Source organism: Dromiciops gliroides, chromosome 5 (assembly GCF_019393635.1).
Source record: "Dromiciops gliroides isolate mDroGli1 chromosome 5, mDroGli1.pri, whole genome shotgun sequence".
In the NCBI taxonomy this organism is placed as follows: Eukaryota; Metazoa; Chordata; class Mammalia; order Microbiotheria; family Microbiotheriidae; genus Dromiciops; species Dromiciops gliroides.
This window is the reverse complement of record NC_057865.1, coordinates 209968726-209993854: the sequence shown is the minus strand read 5'-3', so window position 1 is coordinate 209993854 and position 25129 is coordinate 209968726. Positions and strand designations below refer to the sequence as shown.

At 38.3% G+C, this 25129-nt stretch overlaps 1 protein-coding gene across 1 annotated transcript in view; it reads right to left on the bottom strand.

The window, feature by feature from the left end:
• AMN1 (antagonist of mitotic exit network 1 homolog) overlaps window positions 1-21302 on the bottom strand; it is an 83125-nt gene extending 61823 nt beyond the window's left edge. Inside the window, exon 1 of the mRNA XM_043968880.1 lies at window positions 21153-21302. Within this exon, the coding sequence (XP_043824815.1) occupies window positions 21153-21190 (38 nt within the window). The 5' untranslated portion in view covers window positions 21191-21302. The remainder of the gene's footprint in view (window positions 1-21152) is intronic.
• Window positions 21303-25129: the final 3827 nt, after the last annotated feature.

The following is a 25129-nucleotide window of genomic DNA, read 5'->3' as shown; positions in this document are numbered from 1 at the left end:
CTCATCTCACTCAGCATCAGTTCATGCAAGTCCTTTCAGGTTTCTCTGACATCTGCCTCTTCATCGTTTCTTACAGCACAATAGTATTTCTACCAACTATTCTTTATTTTTTTCCTTCCTAACACAAATTTTATTTATTTTTTTAAAAATAATAAACTGTTTATTTATAGCTTTGGTTCCAAGTTTTATCCCTCCTTCTCTTCCTCCCTTCCCCTCTCCCTGAAGCAGTAAGCAATCAGCTGAGTTTTTGCAACATGGCTAATATGGAAATGTTTCACATGACTACACATGTATAATCTACATCAATGAACTGCTTGTCTTCTCAAGGAGTGGGGAGAGAAGGGAGGGAAGACAGAATCCAGAATGCAAAATTTTTTAAAAAGTTAAAAAATTTTGTTTATATGTAATTGATAAAAAAATTAAAATTAAGAAAAAAAGAATAAGAGCTCTTTGAGAGCAGGAATTATCTTGCTTTTCTATTTGTATGCCCAGCAAAGTGTTTTGCAATATGATAAGTGTTTAATAAATGCTTCATTCGGGAGCAGCTAGGTGGTGCAGTGGATAAAGCACTGGCCCTGGATCCAGGAGGACCTGAGTTCAAAATGGGCCTCAGACACTTGACACTTACTAGCTGTGTGACCCTGGGCAAGTCACTTAACCCTCACTGCCCTTTAAAAAAAAAGAAAGAAAGAAAGAAAATAAATGCTTCATTCATTCAGTTTCTCAATGTATCTGGAACTATAAATTGTAGAAGTATCAATCAGTGGATGAAAGTAGTTTCCTTGCTAGGAGTTCCCCTAGCAATGAAATTACACATCCAGCACCTCCCATATACCCATACAATTCTTTGTAACCCTGAAATTCAATGCTACAAGGGAAGGTAACAGAATAACTCAGTTTTGGATATGTACTAGTTATTAATGTATACAACACAACTGACACCTAAAAGACAACAAAGACTTGAGAAAATACGATAGGCAATTTTAGACAAGAGAATGTGAGAATTTTTGAGGTTGGGTTGAATTTGGGGCACAGTTCTGGCTCTACTGGGAATTGTTAAAAAGAAATAGAAGGGGGGAGTACTATCCATCTCCAGAGAAGTGATGAATTCTGAGTAAAAATTGAAGCATACTTTTTATTTTCTTTACTTCTTTCTTGCTTTTTTTTGCAACATGACTCATGTGAAAATGCTTTGCATGACTTTGTATGTATAATGGGTATCATATTTCCTTATAGATGGGTAGGGAAAGTGGATGGAAGAAGTTAAAGAATTTAGGATTGAAAATTAAAATATATTTATATATGTATATTTAAATACGTGTGTGTGTGTGTGTATATATATATATATATATATATATGTAAAGAAATAATAGGTGGTATAAAAGAGATACTTTATCTACTTTACATTATTAAGGGCCAGTCTTGAACAAAAGCAGAAATAAGAGCAAAGAGGGGTGAAGAAGTATGAAAACGCCTTCTTTACTGATATTCTGCTTTTTAAATTGTTCTGGTCTAATTATAACACAATAATCCTTGGACCTGAGCTGCATGTGGTCTATGTAAACTGTGTATATCTAAATCAATAACTCTAATTTCTAGAATTAGAATATATACTAGGTCTAATATACTATATATTAGACTATATACTAGGTCTTCTACAATTATTGTTTTGAGTTAGACCTTTCCTACTGCACTTCTAAGTTGTCTGGGGCTGAAAAATTGTTTTACCCCATCTTTTTGTTGGTTCTGTCATTACAGAATTCATTTTGAGGTGTTATTTTATAGTTGTTTGGAGGTGAATTTGGGAGGGTTTGGGCAATTTTCTGCCTTATTCAGTCAACTTGGCTCCTGGAAGTTGGGCTCAGTTCTTGTTTTGTATCAACCTCTAGTTTACATCTTTATAAGCTAATGGTTCTCTTTTTTTCCCCTTTCTTTTCTTTTCTTCTTCTTCTTTTATTTTTCCAGGGCAATGAGGGTTAAGTGACTTGCCCAGGGTCACACAGCTAGTAAGTGTCAAGTGTCTGAGGCTGGATTTGAACTCAGGTCCTCCTGAATCCAGAGCCAGTGCTTTATCCACTGTGCCATCTAGCGGCCCCTAATGGTTTTCTTTACTCCATTCCCTACCATCATCTTCTTTGCCTGCTACATCAATCAAATGACCTGAAAATATTTTTTTGTTGTTTTGGGGGTGAGGGGGTTGTGAGGCAAATGGGGTTAAGTGAGTTGCCCAGGGTCACACAGCTAGTAAGTGTTAAGTGTCTGAGGCCGGATTTGAACTCAGGTCCTCCTGATTCCAGGGCCAGTGCTCTATCCACTGAGCCACCTAGCTGCCCCCGAAAATATTTTTATCTCAAATTCATTTTTCATCTTTATTTCCAAAGTCAGGAAGTTTAGCACTTTCCATTTTTCATCTCCTTGCCATGCCATAGTGCCCACTATGTTAATCTCCAATCTTAGATTATTACTGCCCCCTCCCAACCTACACACACACACACACACACACACACACACCCTATTCCTTTCCTCTACCCTGCTTCCAATTTGCTGATCATTTTTTTTTCAGTGAGGCAATTGGGGTTAAGTGACTTGCCCAGGGTCACATAGCTAGTAAGTGTTAAGTGTCTGAGGCCGGATTTGAACTCAGGTACTCCTGACTCCAGGGCCAGTGCTCTATCCACTACGCCACCTAGCAGCCACACTATCATTTCTAGAAAGAGAAAGTCATGTCCATTTTAGTTAAGGACTTCCCCCAGAGGGTTATTGAAGTGAAAAAACTGTTCTTTGAAATGAATGGCATTAATTCATAGATGTTATTTTTAGCACTTTAGAGGAGTTATCCTTTTATTCCTCACATTTTCCATTAGTAATAATTATCACTCTTTAGTACCAAAGGAAGTTATTTTAAGGAAGTGAACTTTCTTGTTATCATTGCTTTTCTGGGAGAATTTAGAATTATTACATTATAACTGTCTTGAATTTTGGCCAATAAAGCTTAAGAGAGTTCAGAGTAAAACATACACACACACACACACACACACACACACACACACATAGACACATATATACATATATATATATATATACATATATATATATATATATATAAATACACACACATACATTAGTAGGGCAGAAAATTAGGCAATTTTCAATATGTTTAGATTCCAGATAGAACATGTGTAGTAACAGTGATAACCACTTTGTTCAAAGTAATTTCTAAATCAGAGGCAAAAAATGTTCATATCTCACTGAACAGAAGTGAGGTAAGACCTTAAGTAGCATGCCATAATTTTACTTAATCACCTTCTCAGTGTGTAAATTGTTCCCAAGGAATATATAAAGTACATTTAGAGGTGTTATATCAACTAATATACCATTTCCTTATTTTTTTTACTTTTAGAATATTTTTACTTTTATATATAATGTACATTATATATAATATATACACATATATTTTACTCTTATAATTTTTTAAATAATATTTTTACTGGTAACCTAACAGCCTCAAAAACTTGATACACTTTTATTGTAGAATCGGTGTTAAACAAATCTTACCAAGACAGGATTCTAATTTAAATGTAATCAAATTCTCATAACAAATCACAACATTATATATCAATTTTGAGCAAATGCGACAAAAGTCTTAAAGTAAGATAACTTATTAAAGAATTATAGAATTTTAAGTATTGTAAACAGAGGTGTGTTGGAGGCTGTCAGTACAGCTCTTGCAAGAGCCAGCTGGTATTGGATATAGTAACAGCAATATAGTATAATGATTAAGTGTGAATCCAAGCAATCCAAAACAATTCTGACAGACTTATGATAAAAAATGCTATCCATATAAGAGAAAGAAACGATTAAGTCTGAATGCAGATCAAAGTGCACTTTTTCTATTCTTTTTCTTGTTTTTTTTTCCTGTGTTTTCTTTCACATGACCAACAAAGAAATATATTTTGCATGAGTGCACATGTACAGCCTATATAAAATTGCTTGCCTTTTTAATGGGGGGGTGGGGCAGAAAAAAGAGGCAGGGAAAGAATTTGCAACAAAAAAAATTTTAATATTAAAAATTGTTTTTACATGTGATAGAAGAAATAATAAAATATTAATTTTTTAAAACCAACTGTTTTACTTTCATTGTAAGTATTTACACCTCAGGAACTGGCAAACATAGTAAGTAAATTAGGACAGGGCTTGATTTATTGTTTTGTTGACTGTCTAGATTTAAGAAAGTGATGGAAACAAATTAATAATGCAGATTAAATTTAAGTGTCCTGAAAAAAAAATTTCCCTTAGCCAGAGTTGTGAAAAATAGATCTCCTTCCTTTCCTTATGTTTTTATCATTTCTGGTCCCCAGAGAAATCTCCATCTTCAATCTCATATTTTCTCGACACTTCATGCTCCCTACTTTGGCAACTAATTGTCCTACTCTTCACCATTCATTAAGAGTAATTCTATACTTTCACAAACTCAGGTGTTACCACTGAATTTTCCTCTTTTAGTCTATCCTGGACAGTGAGCTGTTAACCAAAAAAAGTGGTGTAGGAAAAGAATGTTAGATTTGGAACCACAGAACTCAGGTTAGAACAGAGCTTCAGCCACCTGACATATAGGACCCTGGTCAAGGCTCTACCTTGAGTCTCAATTTTTTCATCTATAAAATGAGGGGATTAGACTAGATCAGTGGTGTCCAACTCAAATAGAAAAGGGGGCTATTAATCCATATATGAAGATCCTCGCAGGGGCATATTAACTTAATTTTAAAGCATGATATTATCTATTTTTATTTCATTTGTATCTATTTATTTATTTAGTGAGGCAATTGGGGTTAAGTGACTTGCCCAGGGTCACACAGCTAGTAAGTGTTAAGTGTCTGAGGCCCGATTAGAACTCAGGTACTCCTGACTCCAGGGCCAGTGCTCTATCCACTGTGCCACCTAGCTGCCCCCATTTGTATTTATTTTGCTAAATATTTCTAAATTACATTTTAATCTGGTTCAGGACACATTCAGGAGTACTAAGGGCTGCATGTGACCTGCTGGCCTCTGTGCTGGACAATTCTGGACTAGATACCCCTCGTTTTTATTCATTAAGACAATAACTGGATTTTAAAAGCCTTTATTAAGTAGCTGTGTATCAAACAGTATGTTAATTGCTTGGGACGCTAATTGAAAAATCTAGAATTGGCCCCAAGGACCTCACTCTCTATTTGTGAGAGAGAACTCATAAAGAAGATCCCATAGGAATGAATGGTGAGGTGTATGGGTCCTTAGGGTGCATCAGCAGGCCAAATACAGTATTGTGAGTTCCAGAAAGTGTGGATATAATGAAGATTGTACTTTCTGATGGTCCTTCATTTCCCCAGAAAGATTAGGGTTTGTGAGTACTAGCTCATCCAAGTGGTATAAGAAGCCATGTCATTCTTCCCACTCTTCTGCCCCATGGAATCTGGGCAGCAAGGAGATTGGGGGGGGGGAGGGGAAAGGGAAAGATAAAAAAGAAAGGAGATTAATGAGTTTGCCTAACCATCTGATTTTGTGAGTCAACATAATGAATAACATTTTCTAATTTTGATTGGATAAATACTGAAATTTAAATCTCACTATTAGATTCATAACTTTTTTATATTGAATAGAATTTTATTTTCCAAAATATATGTAAAAACAAATTTTAACATCAGTTTTTTAAAACTTTGTGTTCCAACTTCTCTTCCTCCTCCATTCCCACCCCCCACCCACTAGAACTCAAGCATTTCAAAATAAGTTATACTTGAGTAGTCATGGAAAACATTCCCACATTAGCTAGGTTGTGAGAGAAAACAGTTAAAAAACAAAACTTCAGATTAAGGAATTGTCAAAGAAAATAAATTTTTTTTAATGTGTTTCCATCTGTTTACATTTCTTTCTCTGTAGATGGGTTGCAATTTTCATAAGTCCTTCAGGGTTATATTGGATCACTGCCTTGCTGAAAATAACCACATGCTTCCCGGCAGATCATCTTACACTTTTGCTGTTATTTTGTATACAGTACATTTCACTCTGCTTCCATTCATGTATGTCTTTCCAGGTTTTTCTGATAGTATCCTGTTCATCATAACCTGTATATAGTACTTTAAACTTGACAAGGAATTTTCTTCATAATAGCCCAGAAAAGTAGGTGCCATACGTTTTGCCATTATAATCAGTCACCATAACTATTTCCCTCCATCCTATTCCCTTCCCATGATATTTACTCTATTTTCTATGTTCTTTTAACCCATTCCTCCTCAAAAGTGTCTTACTTCTGACTTTCCCCTCCCCTGCTCTGTACTCCCTTTTTTCACCCTTCCCTCTTTATCCTTTACCCTCTTCCCCTCCTACTTTCCTGTAGGGTTAAATAGATTACTCCTCTCAATTGGGTGTGAATGTTATTCCCTCCTTGAGCCCACTCTGATGAGATTAAGGTCTTTGAGCTAATTCTGTGTTCTAAATTTTTTTCCTCCCTTCCTCCTCAACCCTCCCTTTGAAATCAAGCAATTCAATATGTCATGCTTGTGCAGTAATGCAGAACATCTTCACCTTCCTTGAAAGTGTTTTGCTTTTTACTGCTCTCTTCCCCAATCTGCCCTTCCCTCCTTCCCCTCTTCTACACCCCTCCTCTTATCTCCCTCCCCTCCCTCAGGGCAAAAATATATTACTATACTTACTTGAGTATGTATGTTAATCCCTCTTTGAGCCAATTCTGATGATACTAATGTTCACTCACTCTCCAACTCCTTCCCCCTCTTCCCTTCCCCATAAGCTTTTTTCTTGTTTCCTTCATGTGAACTACCTCTCCCCAGACCATCTCTTCCCTTCCCCCTCCCCCAGTCTATTACTCCTACACTTCAACCCTATTTTAAAGATGTCATCATGGGTTAGTTAGGTGGCACAGTGGACAAAGCACCAGCCCTGGACCCAGGAGGCCCCAAGCCCAAATCTGGTCCCAGACATAAGACACCCCATCCTGTTTGCCTCACAAAGAACAAAACATAAATGCTTTACAGATATCATCCCTTCATATTCAGTTCAGACCTGTGTCTTCTGTGAATTCCTTACTGAGAAAGTTCTTATGAGTTAGAAGTATTATCTTCCCATGTAGAAGTGTAAACAGTTTGATCTTTTAATGTCCCTCATGAAGTCTTTTTCCTGTTTACCTTTTTATGCTTCTCCAGGGTCTTGTATTTGAAAATCAAATTTTCTATTCAGTTCAGGTCTTTTCATCACAAATGCCTGAAAGTCCTCTTTTTCATTGAAGTCCCATTTTTTTCCTCTGAAAGAGTATACACAATTTTTCTGGGTACATGTTTCTTGGCTATAGTCCCAGTTCCTTTGCCCTCTGGAATATCATATTCCATGCCCTCTGGTCCTTTAATGTAGATGCTGCTAGATCTTGTTTTAGCCTTACTGGAGCTCCACAGTATTTGAATTCCTTTTTTCTAGCTGCTTGCAATATTTTCTCCTTGACCTGGGAGCTCTGGAATTTGGCTATAATATTCCTGGAGGTTTTCCTTTTGGGATCTCTTTCAGGAGGTGATCGGTGACTTCTTTCAATTTCTATTTTGCCTTCTGCTTCTAGAATATCAGGGTAATTTTTCCTGACAATCTCTTGGAGGATGGTTTCTAAGCTCTTATTTTGGTCATAGTTTTCATGTAGTCCAATTATTTTCAAATTATCTCTCCTGGATCTGTTTTCCGGGTCAGCTGTTTTCCCAAGGAGATATTTCATATCGCCCTCTATTTTTTTATTCAGTTGGATTTGCTTTACTTTCTCCTGATTTCTCATAAGGTCACTAGTTCCATTTGTTCAATCATAATTCTTAGGCAATTATTTTCTTGAGAGAGCTTTTCTATTTCTTTTCCCATTTGGCTTTTCAAACTGTTGACTTTTTTCTCATGACTTTCCTGCATTGCTCTCATTTCTCTTTCTATCCTCCATCTCTCTAAATCTTCCTTCTATCTCTCCTATTTTCTCTTCAAAGTCCCTTTTAAGTGCTTCCAGGGCCTGAGACCAATTCATATTTTTCTTGGAAGCTTTGAATGTTGGAGCTTTGACTTTTGTTATTATGTTCTTCTTCTGAGAGTGTATTCTGGTCTACCTTTCCCTCAAAGAAGTTTTCGATGATCTGCTGCTTTCTCTGCCTACTCTTCTTGGCTGATTATTTCTTGGCTTTTAACTCCTTCTTAAAGTGTACCACTGCTTCCAGGACACACTGTTCAAGGTACACCATGGCCCAGGGAGTGATTGGGCTTCTTCTCAGCCTGCCTGGTCTGTGAGTAACCAAGGCTGCTTTCTTTTTGACATGGAAACAGAAGTCTGATTGAACTCTGATTCTCTATAGTTGGAAGCTTGGCATGCCTGTGCCCCTTCCCCTCTGGGCCACCACCACTTGATTCAGCCCACTGGTTCAGAACCGGGGTGCTTCACCCCAACTCCAGCAGAGACTGCCTCCACTTAACCTAGAATTATATCTTCTAAAGACAAAAGTAATAATAATGTATAAAATTAAGAATCAAGCAACAAATATTTACTAAGGCATCTACCATGTGAAGAGCAGTTTTTAGGACTGAGGAAGACAGAAAGTTTAGATAAGGAATAGTCCCTATTTTTATGGATCTTACAGTGTTGGAGGCAGGGGGACAAGCCACAAACTGACATAGGTATAATACACAATATTATGACAATATTGTTTTCATTTTTGTCTGTTTTCAAAGAGAACCAATGATTTCATGGGATGATGTCTTGACTCCCTTGTGCATTGGATTTAAGTGAGGAAGAGTTACACAAAATCATTGGCCTCACTCTCTCTTCCTGAGTCATCAAAGTTCAGTGGCAAGACAAATGTCAGGATGACTGGCAATGGCTCGGTATGCAGTGGATAACCTTGGCATCTTCAATGTCTGATCAAATTCTATGTGCTCCACAGTGCCTGTTTCAGCCAATTTCATGGCTGTTGGAACAAACTGTTCTCATGTGCCCATTCTGCTAAGGAAAGTCTTCACATGCTTGGGTTAGACATTGCTCAAACTCATCAATAGATCTGAAGCCTGCCAATTAACCTCTACCTGGTTTAGTCCATCTGCCAAGATGCTGCTGTTGCCACTGTGTATACTATGGCTTCTTGGAGCCATAGGTGAGAGTTGGATGAATCAAATGACACAAAAGGTGGAGGAGCAGCCCTGAAAAGGGTTCAGCAAGCCTTTACACCAGAAGTGCTGATTCTCCTGAATACTCCCATTAGAGAGTAGCAAAGGAGCTAAGATTACAAACAAGAATCATTTATTCAGAAAAACTGAGTATGATCCTACAGAGGGAAGAATGGGTAACAAATGAAATAGAGTACTTTAAAAAAAATCATCTCTTTTGGGGGACGGGACAATGAGGGTTAAGTGATTTGCCCAGGGTCTCACAGCTAGTAAGTGTCAAGTGTGTGAGGCCGCATTTGAACTCAGATCCTCCTGAATCCAGGGCCAGTGCTTTATCTACTGCGCTACCTAGCTGCCTCAAAATAGAGTACTTTTTAAAAAAAATAGAGTACTTTTAAGCATTTCTGAAGAAAAGATTAGAGTTGAATAAAAAATGTGACATTCAAAAACAGTATTCAAGAGAAGCATTTATGCAGGGCTTAATAAGGTTAAATTGGTTACACTCCTACATGAGAAAAGAACCTTAGGGTGGTTAGAAGGAATCTACATAGACAAGAGCATGGGTATAAATCAGTTATGTTAGAATGATCACAAAAAAAGAATATAAGGATGGGAAGGAGATACGCATTGATAGAGTGGGAGAAAGGTGATGAAGAATGGGGAAAATAATCTCCCCTAAAAGAAGCACATGAAGAAGAGTCATTAAAATGGAGGGGAAACTGAGAATGGGGAATAGAGAGTGGTCAATGCTTGAACCTCATTCTTATCTAAACTGGTTCAAAGAGGTAGGAATATATATATACACAGTTGAGTATAGAAATTCATCTTATCCAACAAAGTAGGAAGGGAAGAGAAAGGTGGAGTGCTAGTAAGAGGGAAGAGAAGATTAAGAAAGGCAGTGACCAAAAGTTAAACAGATTTTGAGGATTAAGACAGAGTATTTTTAAAAAAGGAAGTGATAAATAAAAACAATAGGATGGAGAGAAATACACAGTTAGCAATCATAACTGTGAATTCAAATGTGATGAACTCATTCATAAAATGGAAGCAGACAACAGAAGGGAAAAGAAACCAGAATCCAATAAAATGTTGTTTACAAGAGACACACTTAAAACTGAAAGACAGACACAAAGTTAAAATAAAGGGCTAGAGCAGAGTCTATTATGCTTCAGTGGAAGTAAAAAAGGCAGAAGTAATAATCATGACCTCAGACAAAGCAAAAGCAAACAGAGGTAGAGCTGTAAACTGGTCCTACTACTCTGGGACCCTTTGACCCAGCAATACCACTATTAGGTCTATACCCCCAAAGAGATCATAGGAAAAGGATACCTACATACAAAAATAACAGTTCTTTTTGTGATGGCAAAGAACTAGAAACTGAAGGGAGCCTGTCAACTAGGGAATGGCTAAACAAGTATATATGCTTGTGATGGAATACTATTGAGCTGTAAGAAATGCCAAAGGGCATAATTTCAGAAAAACCTGGGAATACTTATATGAGCTGGTGCAAATGAAATGAAAAGAACTAGGAGAACACTGTATACAGTAACAGCAATATTGTAATGATAATTGTGAGGAAATGGGGATTGGTCTCCTCTCAAGAATATAATAGTCACCATTCAAATTACACTCCTCTTCCTTCTCTCCATCCCCCCACCCCAAATCACATGATTCAGGGAAATCCTGGGCTGGTCACAATTAGTTCTGCTCCTGAGCTGTGTCCATATAAGGGAGGAATGGAAGAATTGTCCCTGTATCACCTCCCCCACTAGCTAAGAAATACTGCCTTCCGATTAGCATTGGCACATAGATTGTAACCCTTGAGTAATCAAAATAATGGTGAAAAAGGGAAGGGGCCATTTCACATTAGGGATGAGAGGAGGTAAAAACCGGCCTGCGAGTCTCCATTTTTGGTCACCCACCAGCTGGACAAGGGGTGGCCCACTCTCTCGAGAATGACAATAAATGAGCCTCTGACACATTACCAACGCTGAGTTCCAGAAGTTATTGGAGTGCTTTTTCTCACAATAATCAACCTTGGAATATTTAGCCACTCTGATCAATACAATGATTCACAATATTTCCAAAGTACTCATGATGAAAAATGCTATCCATCTCTGGAGAGAGAACTAATAAATTGTGAGAGTAGATTAAAGAATTTTCTTTCACTTTATAAAAAAATTTTTTTGTTTTGTTTTGTGGGGCAATGAGAGTTAAGTGACTTGCGCAGGGTCACACAGCTAGTAAGTGTCAAGTGTCTGAGGACGGATTTGAACTCAAGTCCTCCTGAATCCAGGGCCAGTGCTTTATCCACTGCACCACCTAGCTGCCCTACTTTATAAAATTTTAAAAAGTGAAAAACAAAAAACCCATGAAGACATTTCATCATTTACAAAAATATTTCCTTTTATTTGTCGTGCTCTCTACTTCACCAACTTGGGCAGGATTGGGAATACAAAGAAAATCAATCAATAAAATTACTGTTTAGCACAATACCATGTGCCAGGCACTGTATTAAGTACTGGGCATACAAAAAACATCCTATGACCAAGCTGACTCATTTTATGTCTCATGGTTATTCAAATTCACTGATATGAGTTATAGTCTCAAGGGAGCTCAAACTCAATGAGGGGGCCAACCAATAGATAGTGGACTGATAATTAATACATAATAAATTGACTAAGCATTATTAAAATAATGTAAAATAAAGTGTATCAAACTTGAAAGTTCACATTGGTAATGAGAGTTTAGCATCAGAATTGACTTTTACTATTTAGAATTTGTAAAAGGTACCATTTAATGGCCATTTAGATCAACAGAACTCAACAAGTATATTTAGACCAGACATTCCTGAGATTTTTTTCCAGTTTGCCAACAGAAGTCCCACTGGGCTGAAACAGATTAGATCCTATAATAGCTACTGAGCACTGCACTTTTTTGTTTTGTTTTGTTTTTTGCAGGGCAATGGGGGTTAAGTGACTTGCCCAGGGTCATACAGCTAGTAAGTGTCAAGTGTCTGAGGCCGGATTTGAACTCAGGTACTCCTGAATCCAGGGCCAGTGGTTTATCCACCACACCACCTAGCTGCCCCCTAACCACTGCACTATTGATCAATGACCACTCTATCCACTCTACTTCTGTCATTATAAAGGAAATAGAGAATTTCATAATGAAGACTGCTACTCAAGTCAGAATTGAGAACTGTATATACCCTTTGATCCAGCAGTACCACTGCTAGGTTTATATCCCAAAGATATCCCCCCCAAAAAGAGAAAAAGATCCATTTGTACAAAAATATTTATAGCAGCTCTTTTTGTGGTGAATAAGAATTGGAAATCAAAGGAATGCCCAGCAATTGGGGAATGTCTAAACAAGCTTTGGTATATGATTGCAATGGAATATTATTGTTCTATAAGAAATGACAAGCAGGATGATTTCAGAAAGGCCTGGAAAGATTTGTATGAACTGATGTACAGTGAAGTGAACAGAACCAAGAGAACATTGTGCACAGAGATAGCAATATTGTTTGATGAAGAATTGTGAATGACTTAACTAGTCTCAATAATACAATGATCCAAGACAATCCCAAAGGACTAATGATGAAACGTACTATGCACCTCCAAAGAAAAAACTGATATTGATGGAACACAGACTGAAGCATGCTATTTTTCCACTTTCATTTTTAATTTTATTCAAGTTTTCTTATACAAAATGACTAATATGGCAATGTTTTACATAATCATACATGTATAACCCATATCTGATTGCTTACTGACTCAGGAAGGGGGAGAGGAAGGTAAGAAGGAGAGATAAAAATGGACCCAAAACTATACATAAAAAATGTTTATTACTTAAAAAAAAAGAATTGAGGCTCATATCAGCTTTATATCATTATTGATAGGAATTCTGCTAACTACTCTAGTTTTACATTAGTTTAAAAACAAAACAAAAAATGTAAATAGACAGGACAAGACAATAAGCACAAACACACTGACAAACAGGCCATTCAGTCTCTTGCTTAGTTGTCTGTGAAAAATAAGATGAAGGGCTACTGGAATTGGAAAATTCCTAGTCCTACCCAAATATTCACCCAGAAAATAGAAGAGACTTTCCCTTGGAAACACAAAGTTTTCTCAAACACAAGAGATAAAAGATAAGAGATAGTCAATATAAACCATAAAAGACTAACCTGTCAAAACTACTGGAGACCATATGGTCTAATAGATGCAGAAAAATCTTTTGACAAAATACAATATCCATTCCTATTAAAACTGCTAGAGAACATAGGAATAAATGGAACTTTCTTTAAAATGTTAAGTAGTATCTATCTAAAACAATCAACAAGTATTATCTGTAATGGAGATAAGCTAAAGTCTTCCCAATAAGATCAGGGGTGAAGCAAGGATGCCCACTATCACCACTACTATTCAATATTGTACTAGAAATGCTAGCAATAGCAATAAAAGCAGAAAAAGAAATTGAAGGATTTAGAATAAGCAATAAAGAAATAAAACTATCACTCTTTGCAAATGAGACTTAGAGAATCCTAGAGAACCAATCAAAAAACTAATTGAAACAATTAACAACTTTAGCAAAGTGACAGAATGAACCCACATAAATCATCAATATTTCTATATATTACCAACAAAATCCAGCAGCAAGAGAAAGAAAGAGAAATTCCATTTAAAATAACTGTAAGACAATATAAAAGATTACCTGTCTTTGTAGTTTTCTCAATTTAGAGCACAAAAGTGCTGAACTGCAACCGTATCAGCTCTCTCAGTTCCTCTTCTCTAGAAGTTTGGAATTGGTAAAATCACCTTTTATGTGCATGCTGGAAGTTCTTGAGGATAAGAATCTGAGAGAATTCAAGCCAACAGTCTCTTTGTTGGTCATCAGAATTGTTGTAAGAATTTTAAAGTCCTTACTAACTAGTGCTTGCTAAGCCAACATAGGTTACAAAACAGACAGGAGTTTATTTATCCATTCAAAAATGTGACACACACCATCAGTAAGTAATGGATATGTATTTCTCACAATTCCAAAGATGATAGATAGATACATAGATATACAGACAGTCTCTTCTCATAGGTAGGTCACATAGGCAGATTATAAAGCAGTTTGGGGTAAACTCATGTAGGACACATAGACAGTAAAGGATACATTTGTGGGGCGGCTAGGTGGCGCAGTGGATAAAGCACCGGCCCTGGATTCAGGAGTACCTGAGTTCAAATCTGGCCTCAGACACTTGACACTTACTAGCTGTGTGACCCAGGGCAAGTCACTTAACCCCCATTGCCTCGCAAAAAAAAAAAAAAAGGATACATTTGTAGCAAAAGAAAAAAGAATGCTTAAACTGTTACAAAAACCTTTAACCTAGATTTTCACACCAGAGCAGAGAAAGCAGTATCTTCTTTATCACTAGGTTAATTAACATTGTTAAACTCCTAAAGGTTACCTTATTAGACAGGATAAAGAGAAGAGGATGCGTTCCTGGAACTATTCAAAGTCCTATGAGTTTTCTTTTGTAGCCTTAAAGAGACTGGAGGAACTGAGGTACTGGAACAGACATTTACTACATTTATATAATAACAGCAAATATAGCACAAAATGGAGTCAATTCTAGTATTCTTATACTTTATATTTCCTCCCCCAATCTTACTCTTTGATCCAGTGACACTGGTCTCCTTCCTATTGCTTGAACAAGATATACCATCTCCCAGTTCCATTTTCACTTGCTGTTTCTCATGCCTAGGACTCCTTCATCTCAACTTCCTAGTTTCTCTAGATTTCTTCAAATCTGGGAGAAAGTCCTACCTTTTATAAGAGGTCGTTCCTGATTCTCCTCCTCTCCCTTTCCCTCTATTGAATATTTCCAATTTATGCTGTATGTATCTTATTTGTACATACTTGTTTACATGATGTCTCTTTAATTAAATTGTAAATTCCTTGAGAACAGGGACTAATCTTTGCCTTTATTTGTATTCTCAGGGCTTAGCATAGAGCTCAGTACATAGTAAATTAATAAATGTTAGGTGACTGACATAAAAAGTTCTTATTACAGAAATTCAGAGAAGGGAAAGATTCACTGATGCCAGGACCCTCAGGAAAGACAGAGATCAGACTATGAGACTGAACTTGAACTAAGTCTTGAAGACAGAAGAGATCTTGGGTTGAGGTATACTTTATATACAATATAGTGGGTATGAGTATGTTCATTCAATGAGCATTTATTAAATACCTATTGTGTGCTAGGCATTGGGTATACACAGAAAAATAAAAGAATATAATTTCTACCCTCAAAAAACTTACAGTCTGTTGGGGAGAAACAACACATACACAGATAAGTACACACAAAATATATACAAAGTAAATTAAAAGTAGTCAAGAGAGAAAGACGTTAACTGTTCAAATAGGGGTGGGAATAAAGAAGCAGAATTTACCTCTTATAAGAGGTAGCATTTGAGTCTCTACTCAAAGAAAGATAGTGACTGTGAGGTAAAACAGGATGTTTTCATTTCAGATACAGGTATTCAGTAAATGCTGGCTATAAAGGTTTATTTGTCTGGGCTATTCAGCTGTATGCAGCAAACTAAGACTAGTGTTTCTTCTTAAAGGTTTCCACAAACAACCCTGTGCTTAAAAAACTCTAAGCACTGGATTCCTAGTGGAAAGAGGTTGGGTTCTACTCTTTGTTTTGACATAAAATCTTGGAGAGGTGTAGGCTGTGTTCAAGGGAAGACTAGTACCATCAGTATGAGGGTTGCTCAGCCCATTGCAGGGCTGCTTTCCATCACTGGTGTCCACATGATTCACCCAACTCTCACTTGTGGTTCCAAGAAACTGTAGCATGCTCTGTGGGTACATCCCGGTAAACCATTTCTACAAATGGGCTAAAATCAGGTTGAGGGCAACCAAGGGGTCTCAAACCCTTTAAGGCAGGTGTCTACTCCAAGCATGTGAACACATCCCCCCAGCAGAATACATGAGAACAATTTGTTCCAATGGCCATGAAGGTGGCTGAAGCAGGTGCTATGGAGCACTTAGAGCTTGGTTAGACATCGAAGACACCAACTCCATCCACTGCATCTCAAGCTATCACCAATCATCTTGACTCTGATGACTCTGCAAGAAAGAGTCTCTGGAAGAGAGGCTGACAATTTCATGCAACTCTACCTCACTTAAATCCAATTTATGCATGAATCAAAAGATAGCACTCATACCATTTTACCATTTTTACCTATCTCAAAGTCCTATGGCAACAAGGTGACTAAGCAAGAGGTGTAGATACATTGGAAGCTGTAGTCATAACCGTGCACATAGATGGTCCAGGCCATAGGACTGTCTTCTCACTGGAAGCAGCAGTGGAATTTGTCAGCCTCCTGGGTGTCTGAGCAGCCTTTTTAAAAGACCATGCTGCTTATCCTGGTGTGAGGAAGGAGCTAGAAAAGATGTCCTAAAATTTTTCCTAAAATGTTTGCTTCAACCAACCCTGGCCTGCAGGTGGGGTCCCACCCTGCAGTTGAAACACACACACACACACATAATGTACAAAAACTTTTGCAAAGGTGAGTCCACTCCCCATCAGCACATGGAATGTACACATAGCTTTGGATGATATGAAATCCAGTAGACCTGAAAGACTAACAGCTCTTGTGAAAGTACTCAAAAGTTATCACATCCAAATAGCAGCCCTAGCTGAAATAAGGATGGCAAAGTTTACCAAAGTCAAAGTTGGATATATATTTTTCTGGAGTGGCCACAGTGAAGGGGAGTACCATGAAGCTGGTGAAGTTTTTGCAATCAAAACTAATCTAATCAACAAGCTTATATATCTACCAAAGGAGTCAATAGCAGATTTATCATAATCCAATTGCCAGTTGCAGGAAAGCACCACACCACCATCATCAGTGTGTATGTCCCACCACCACTAACCCTGATGAGGTCAAAGAAAAATTTTATGAAGATCTAGAGACCCTCATCATAAATGTCCCCAAAGAGGATAAGCTTATAATTTTGGATGATTTTAATGCAAGAGTAGGCACAGACTACTGGACATGGCAGGGACCCTTGGGAGGAATGGAGTTGGAAACCACAACAGAAACGGTCACTTACTATGGAAGACCTTGGCATATCATGACTATTCTCATCACTAACACTGTCTTCTGCTTATATAGATGAAATAAAACCTCATAGACGCAGTCTTGAAATAAACATTGGCATTTAAGAGACATCGTAAGAAGAGACAGATGAGAGTGACAAAGGTGATATGTGGTGCAGACTTAGACATAGGTTTAGACAATAGCTAAATATTCACATTCAACACAAATGGTGGCCCCAAGGCGAGATGACTGTAAGAAGACTTAATATCAACAGATTGTAGCACTCCTCAAGCAGGAACAATCCACTGCTAACTTGGAGGGAAAGCTGTGCAACACATGGTTGGCAACACTGGAACAGAAAAGATTAAAGAGCTTTCAGAGATTTGGTATACAGCACTGTATTTCCTCTTCTGGGCCAAAACATTCACAAACAGCAAGATTGGTTTGATGAGAATGATGGGGAAATTCAAAAGCTACTACTGAAAGATGAGAACTCCACAGGGTTTACTAACAGTTTATCTGTCTCTGAGAAGGCAGTGTTTAACTCCATCAAAAGTAAAAGTACAGGGCGGCTAGGTGGTGAAGTGGATAAAGCACCGGCCCTGGATTCAGGAGTACCTGAGTTCAAATCCGGCCTCAGACACTTGACACTTACTAGCTGTGTGACCCTGGGCAAGTCACGTAACCCCCATTGCCCTGCAAAAAAAAAAAAAAGTAAAGTACAAGGGGGAAGCTAGGTGGAGCAGTGGATAAAGCACTAGCCCTGGATTCAGGAGGACCTGAGTTCAAATTCAGACTCAAACACTTGACACCTCCTAGCTGTGTGACCCTGGGCAACCCTTAATGCCCCACAAAAAAACAAAAACAAAAAAAGTAAAGTACAAAGCAAAACTTAGAAGAGATACAGGATTCTTGGCCTGAAATTCAATTTTATGCTATAACAACAATCCATAGGGGCAGCTAGGTGGCACAATGGATAGAGCACCAGCCCTGGAGTCAGGAGTACCTGAGTTCAAATCCAGCCTCAGACACTTAACACTTACTAGCTGTGTGACCCTGGGCAAGTCACTTAACCCCAATTGCCTCACTAAGAAAAACAAAAACAAAACAACAAAACAAAACAACAATCCAAAGTGCTTTTATGATGCCCTGAAGGCTACTTATGGGCCAAAGCCCTATGGTGCAGTGCGGAAGGAGCCACATTAATTAGAAATAAGAAATGGATTGAACACTTCCATAGTGTTCTCAACAGACCATCACCAATCAATCCTAAAGCCACTGACTGTATATTTCATGTTGAAATCAATCCTTCTCTAGCTGAATTTCCAACTGAAGAAGAGGTTTTGAATGCCATTAGGCTCCTCTCATGTGGCAAAGCGCCTAGTGCTGATTTTTTTCCAGCTGAGATTGACAAGGCAGGGGGTCCACTTGTTCATACAAAAGCTGACTGAAATTTCCTGGGTTATGTGACAAGAAGAGGTTATTCCCTAAGAGTTCAAGGATGCCTCCATTGTCCATCCCTATAAAGGTAAAGGAAATAGATTATCACTGCTGGCAAAAATTCTTGCCAGAGTCCTCTTTAATAGGCTGATCCTTTGCCTAGAAGATAGTCAACTACCTGAGAGCCCATATGACTTCAGAAAGGGTTGAGAAATAGTTGATATGGCATTTGCTGCCTGACAACTCCAGGAGAAATGCCAGGAGTAGAACAGAAGTCTGTACACAACATTTATTGATGTGACCAAGGCCTTTGACACTGTCAAGTCATAAGCCCTTCTGGAAAATTCTGTCAAATTTTGGTTGCCCAGAGTTCATCAGTATTATATATCAACTTCATGACATCATGCTTGCATGGGTTCTTTGATAATGGATGATGGTCTCCCACTTTCCCAGTCAGCAATGGAATGAAGCAAGGCTGTATGCTTGCTCCCATGTTTTTTAGTATGATGTTTTTAGCAATGTTATGAGACATCTTCAAGAAAGATAAAAACAGCACCAAAGTCAGCTACCACACTGATAGTAAAATATTGAAAGGGCTATAAGCCAAGACTAAAGTGGAGGGAGTGTTGGTGCATGATATTTTTATACACAGATGATTGTGCATTCCATGCAGCCTCTGAAGCTGAGATGCAACAAAGTATGAATTAACTCTCTGCTGCTTGTGTTAATTTTGACCTAACAAGTAACACCAAGAAAACACAGGTTCTCCACCAGCTAGCACCACACCATCCATAGATTGAATGCTGTGGATAAATTCACTTATCTTGGTACTATACTTTCCAGGGATGTACACAAAGATGATGAGGTTGATGCTAGCTCAGTGTTTGGAAGGCTCCGAAAGAAAGTGTGGGAGAGAAAAGGTATTAGACTGCCTACCAAACTGAAAGTCTACAGAGCCTTTGTGCTGACCTCATTGTTGTATGTCTGTGAAAACTGGACAGCATACCAGAGCCATGCTAGGAAAATGAATTGCTTCTATTTGAACTGTCTTAGGTAATTTCTAAAGATCACTTGGCAAGATAAGATACCCAACCCTGAGGTCTTTTCTTGAACTTCCAAGTATTCAAACTCTACGGCAGACAGCACAACTTCAAAGCTAGCCACACTGTTCTCATGTCAAACATATGTTTGCCTAAAAGACTATTTTACAGAAAACTCACACAAGGCAAGTGCTCGCATGGAGACGAGAAGTGATACAGGGACTGGAGTCAGAAAGACATGAGTTCATATTCAACCTTAGACAATTTACTAGCTACATGACTGGACAAGTCTGTTTGCCTCAGTTTCCTCACCTGTAAAATGAGCTGGAGAAGGAATGGCAAACCACTCCAGTACCTTTGCCAAGAAAACTCCAAAAGGGATCCGGAGGAGTCAGCATACTAAAATGACTTAACAATTTATATTTATTAGCATCTGCTTTGCTGCAGAACCCTAAGGATCATGGAGTTTCCATTTGACCTACCGCTGAACCTACTGTGTTAGTCTTCCTGTTGTATCAGGATATAAGTTCTTTGAGAGCAGGAGGTGTCTGAGTTTTCTATTTGCAAAATGAATAGGATGGTGTTTTTGTACATAGTGAGCAATTAATAGCTTAAGATCAGCTAAGTGGCCAGTGGAAAGAGAGCAGTTGATCAGGAAAACCCTGATTTCAAAACCAGTTTCACTTTATTAGCTGTATGCCATTGAACAAGTCATGTTTCTTTCCTTCTATGTAAAATGGGAATGATAATAATAATGGCATGGAACCTACTTCCAAGGATAGTTTTATCAGATGAGACAATATTTGTAAATTGTTTCTGCAAACCTTAAAATGCTATAAAATGCTAGCTATTATTAGTAGTAAATGCTTCATCCATACATCCATTCTTTTTTAGCCCCCCGAACGGAATGGGGCCCGGAACTGATGGTTTTAGGGCAGGGAATACTCGCTTGGAAGGGCTAATTTCGATATCCTGAGAACACAGCGCCTGGCACGTAACAAGCACCTTAAAAATATTCACTGAGTGAGTGAATGAATGACCGAAATCCTGGGGCACAGGCCCCTGGGCAAGGAACCAACCCTAGTTTGCCCGCTGCGCCTGCTCAGAAAAGCTTGGGCCCCTATCTACCCTTGCCCCTATCGCAGGTCTGGGGACAAAAACATCGGGGCCCAACCGCTACAAAACAAAACAGAAAGAGAACGCAGAGACGCCCGGTGCTCGCGGCAATTGGGGCTCAGCTCTCGAGGAGAGCCACAGGGAATGAGGGGCGAAGCGGTTGGAGGCCTGGGAGGCGACTGGCGGCTGGAGTTCCGGAGAGGGGACAAGGCCTACCCGGAACGGAAAGGCTCTGGCAGATGGGGAGGGGAGGGTAGACGCTGCGACGGGGCAGGGGCGGGGCACTCACAGGTCCAGAAGGTGACTGACCCGCCGGGAATGAGGCATGGCGGCCTAAGAAGGCCGCGCCTGGCCCCGAACCTCCGATCCAATTCCCTCAACTCCCAAGGTAGCCGGGCCACAGCCCTGAAACTCCGCCCCTCCCATCGCGGGGCCTGGGCGAGAGCTGACGTCAGCGACATTCTTTGTAGAGGGCGGGAGCAGAGGGGGAAAGAGCCAGGAAAAGTGCCCGGAGAGTTGACTGCCCTGTCCTCGTGAAGCCTCATGGTAATTGAAGTCCAAGCTTGGGAAAGAACTTTGGATTTGTTTACAGAATACTTGGTTTTGAATCTAGCCCATATAAATTACTGATCCCTTTGGCAAGTCACTTAGCCTCTTTCGATCCTCAGTTTCTTCTATAAAATTCTGTAGGATTTTGGATTATAAGACCTCTTTTCCCCACTTATATTTTTTGTTTTATTTTATTTTTTCAGTTCTTTATTACCACGGGAAAATTATATAATGAACATCATGGCATTTATAGGCTCTTTACTTATGTCTTCTTTTAAAAAGGTAATAAACATTTTTAATTATACTTTGGGGTTCCAATTTTTATCCCTCCTTCCCTCCCTCCCCTCCCCCCTCCCTGATGTGGCAAGCAATCAGATATGGGTTATACATGTATGATTTGTTTTATTTTTTAAATTAAATTTTTTCTCAAACAAAACATCTACCTTCTTTCTCTCCCACTACCTGCTCTCCCCCACCCCCCCAGAAAAGAAATCTATGGAAAAAAAATCCCTGTCACATAAATGTAGAGTTAAGTAAAACAAATTTCTGCATGGGCCAGGTCCCTCTCCAAATATGTCTCAATCTGCACTTCACATCTCTCTATCAGGAAAGTGATAGAAAGTGATATGAGGGAACATATTTCATCATGAATTCTCTGAAATCATGGTTGATCATTACACTGATCAGAGTTTCTAAGTCAAAATTATTAACCTTGTATTTTTATCATTGTTTAAATTGTTCTCCTGATTCTGTTTACTATATGCTGCATCAGTTCATACAAGTCTTGCCAGGTTTTTCTGAAACCATCCCCTTTATATTTTTTTGCAGCACAATAGTGTTATATCACATAAACCATAAATTGTTCAGCCATTCCCCAATTAAGCCTCTCAGTTTTCAATTCATTGCCATTACAAAAAAGAGGTGCTATAAATATTTTTTGTTAGATATGAGTCATTTTCCTCTTTTGCGATCTATTTGGATTATACATTGTTCAAAATTTGGGGGCTTTTTGCCTGTCTTCTACAAAAAAATCACAGAAATTATTATTTTTATAACATCTTCTACAGGAAAAACCATATAAGAGACAGGCAGGAAAAACAAAGTGCCAGTTTATTTGTCAAGAATAAACAGGCATAGGGCAGCTAGGTGGTGCAGTGGATAGAGCACCGATCCTAGAGTCAGCCTCAGATACTTAACACTTACTGGCTGTGTGACCCTGGGCAAGTCACTTAACCCCAATTGCCTCACCAAAAAACAACAACACAAACAAACAAACAAGAATAAACAGGAATAATCCAAAATTAGAAGGGAAACAGAAAGCTGGGAAACAATTTTTATAGCCAGTACTTCTGATAAAGGCCTCATTTCTAAAATATATAGGGAACTAAATCAAATTTATATGAACCAAAATCATTCCCCAATTGAGAAATGGTCAAAAGGATATGAACAGGCAGTTTTCTGATGTAGAAATCAAAACTATCTATTGCTATATGAAAAGATACTCTAAATCACCACTGATTAGAGAAATGTGAATTAAAACAACTCTGAGGTACCACCTGACACCTATCAGATTGACTAATATGACAAAAAAGGAAAATAATAAATGTTGGAGAAGTAGTGGAAAAATTGGAAAACTAATGCATTGTTGGTAGAGCTGTGAACTGATCCAACCATTCTGGAGAGCAGTTTGGAACTATGCCCAAAGGGCTATAAAGCTGTGCATATCCTTTGACTCAGCAATACCACTATTAGGTCTTTTTCCCAAAGAGATCATAAAAAAGGGAAAAGGACCCACATGTACAAAAATATTTATAGCTGCTCTTTTTTGTGGTGGCAAGGAATTGGAAATTATGGGGTTGTCCATCGATTGGGAAATGGCTGAACAAGTTGTGGTATATAAATGTAATGGAATACTATTGTGCTGTAAGAAATGATGAGCAGGCAGATTTCAGAGAAACCTGGAGGGACTTGCATGAACTGATGATGAGTGAGATGAGCAGGAGAACATTGTACACAGTATCAACAACATTATGTGTTAATCAACTGTGATAGACTTGATTCTTCTCAGCAATAAAATGGTCCAAGATAGTTCCAAAGGACTCATGATGGAAAATGCTCTCCAAATCCAGAAAAAAATAAAACAACAAAAAAAAGAACTATGGAATCTAGATGCAGATTGAACCATACTATCTCTATTTTGGGGTTTTTTTTTTTTGTTTTTCATTTTTTCTCTGATTCTTCTTGCACAGCATGTCTAATGCAGAAATATGTTTAATGTGATTGTACATATATAGCCTATATCAGATTGCTAGTGTGTCAAGATAATGAAATGTGATAGATGAGATTTAGCAGATACTCTGGCCTCCACCTGGAGATTAATTTAAACTGATTGAATTGGATAAAGCGCCTGACTGCTGACTAGATTACTGACTGACTTCTAGTTAACTAGATTGTAAGCACATCTGGCTGGTACTTAAGGGTACTTAATGAATTTGAATGACACTAGCCAATCAGCTTGAAGAACCTCCCATTTCTGGGAGGGGAAGATGAAGCAGGAAGCAGACACTGGGGATTGGCTCCTGCCTCTTTGGCTGAAAGAGATTGGTGTGGTGGCAGAGGACTTTAGAAGTGGGAGCTTAGGAAGATTAGGATTGCTAGGTTATAGGAAATCTGTTCTCAATCTTTCTCTTTCTTTTACTATCTTTCAATAAACCCTTAAAAAACCTAAACTCGTTTATCAGTTATTTTAGTCAGTTCCCCTCCAAAACTGGAGGGACAGATTAGAACCCACATTTAGAGTTTTAAATTACACACTAGCTGTCTTGGAGAGGGCGTAGGGAGGGGAGGGAAGGAGAAAAATTTGAAATGAAAAATCTTATAAAAACAAATATTGAAAACTATCTCTAAATTTAACTGGAAATAATAAAATATTTATATGAAAAAAAGAAAAGAAAGGAAAAAATAAGCAGGCATGAATCATGCAGAGACCCCCTTCCAAAGAAGGAGCTCAAAGACACTGTTTTTGTGATGACATATAAACAAGGTGTTCTCAATTTCATCAACATGATACAAATCAACTTGTATTTTTAACTTTGTAAAGCAAACACTATGACAAGAATGTATGAAATACAAATCAGTTTAACAATTTCAACCATGACAAGAATGGATGAAATGCCAATCAGTTTGATAGTTTGACTTAAAAGAAACACTATGATAAGACTATGTGATTCTGGGGCAGCTAGGTGGTGCAGTGGACAAAACACCAGCCCTGGATTCAGGAGGACCTGAGTTCAAATCCAGCCTCAGACACTTAACACTTACAAGCTGTGTGACTCTGGGCCAGTCACTTAACCCTCATTGCCCCACCAAAAAAAGAAAAAATGAAGATGTCATCTCATTTGAATATTCCTCCTGTGGAAAGCCTGAAGTGGGAGTTAGTCCTGCTTACTGGAACAATTGCTTCAAGTATGAAACTTCATTAATCTTTCCCAGCATTCTAAGCTCTTTGGCTGCATGCAGGCCTTTAGCAATTTTTCTAGAAATCTTTCAAGGTAACAGAATCCATTCCTACATTTTATAAAGGCACAAACAAACACAAAATGATAAGATAGACACATAGGATATAAAGAAGCCACTTTTAGGAGGCGGTGGAGAGATGGTCATCATTTGAAGAATGCCTGAACAAGTTGTATCATATGATTATGATAGAGTACTGTT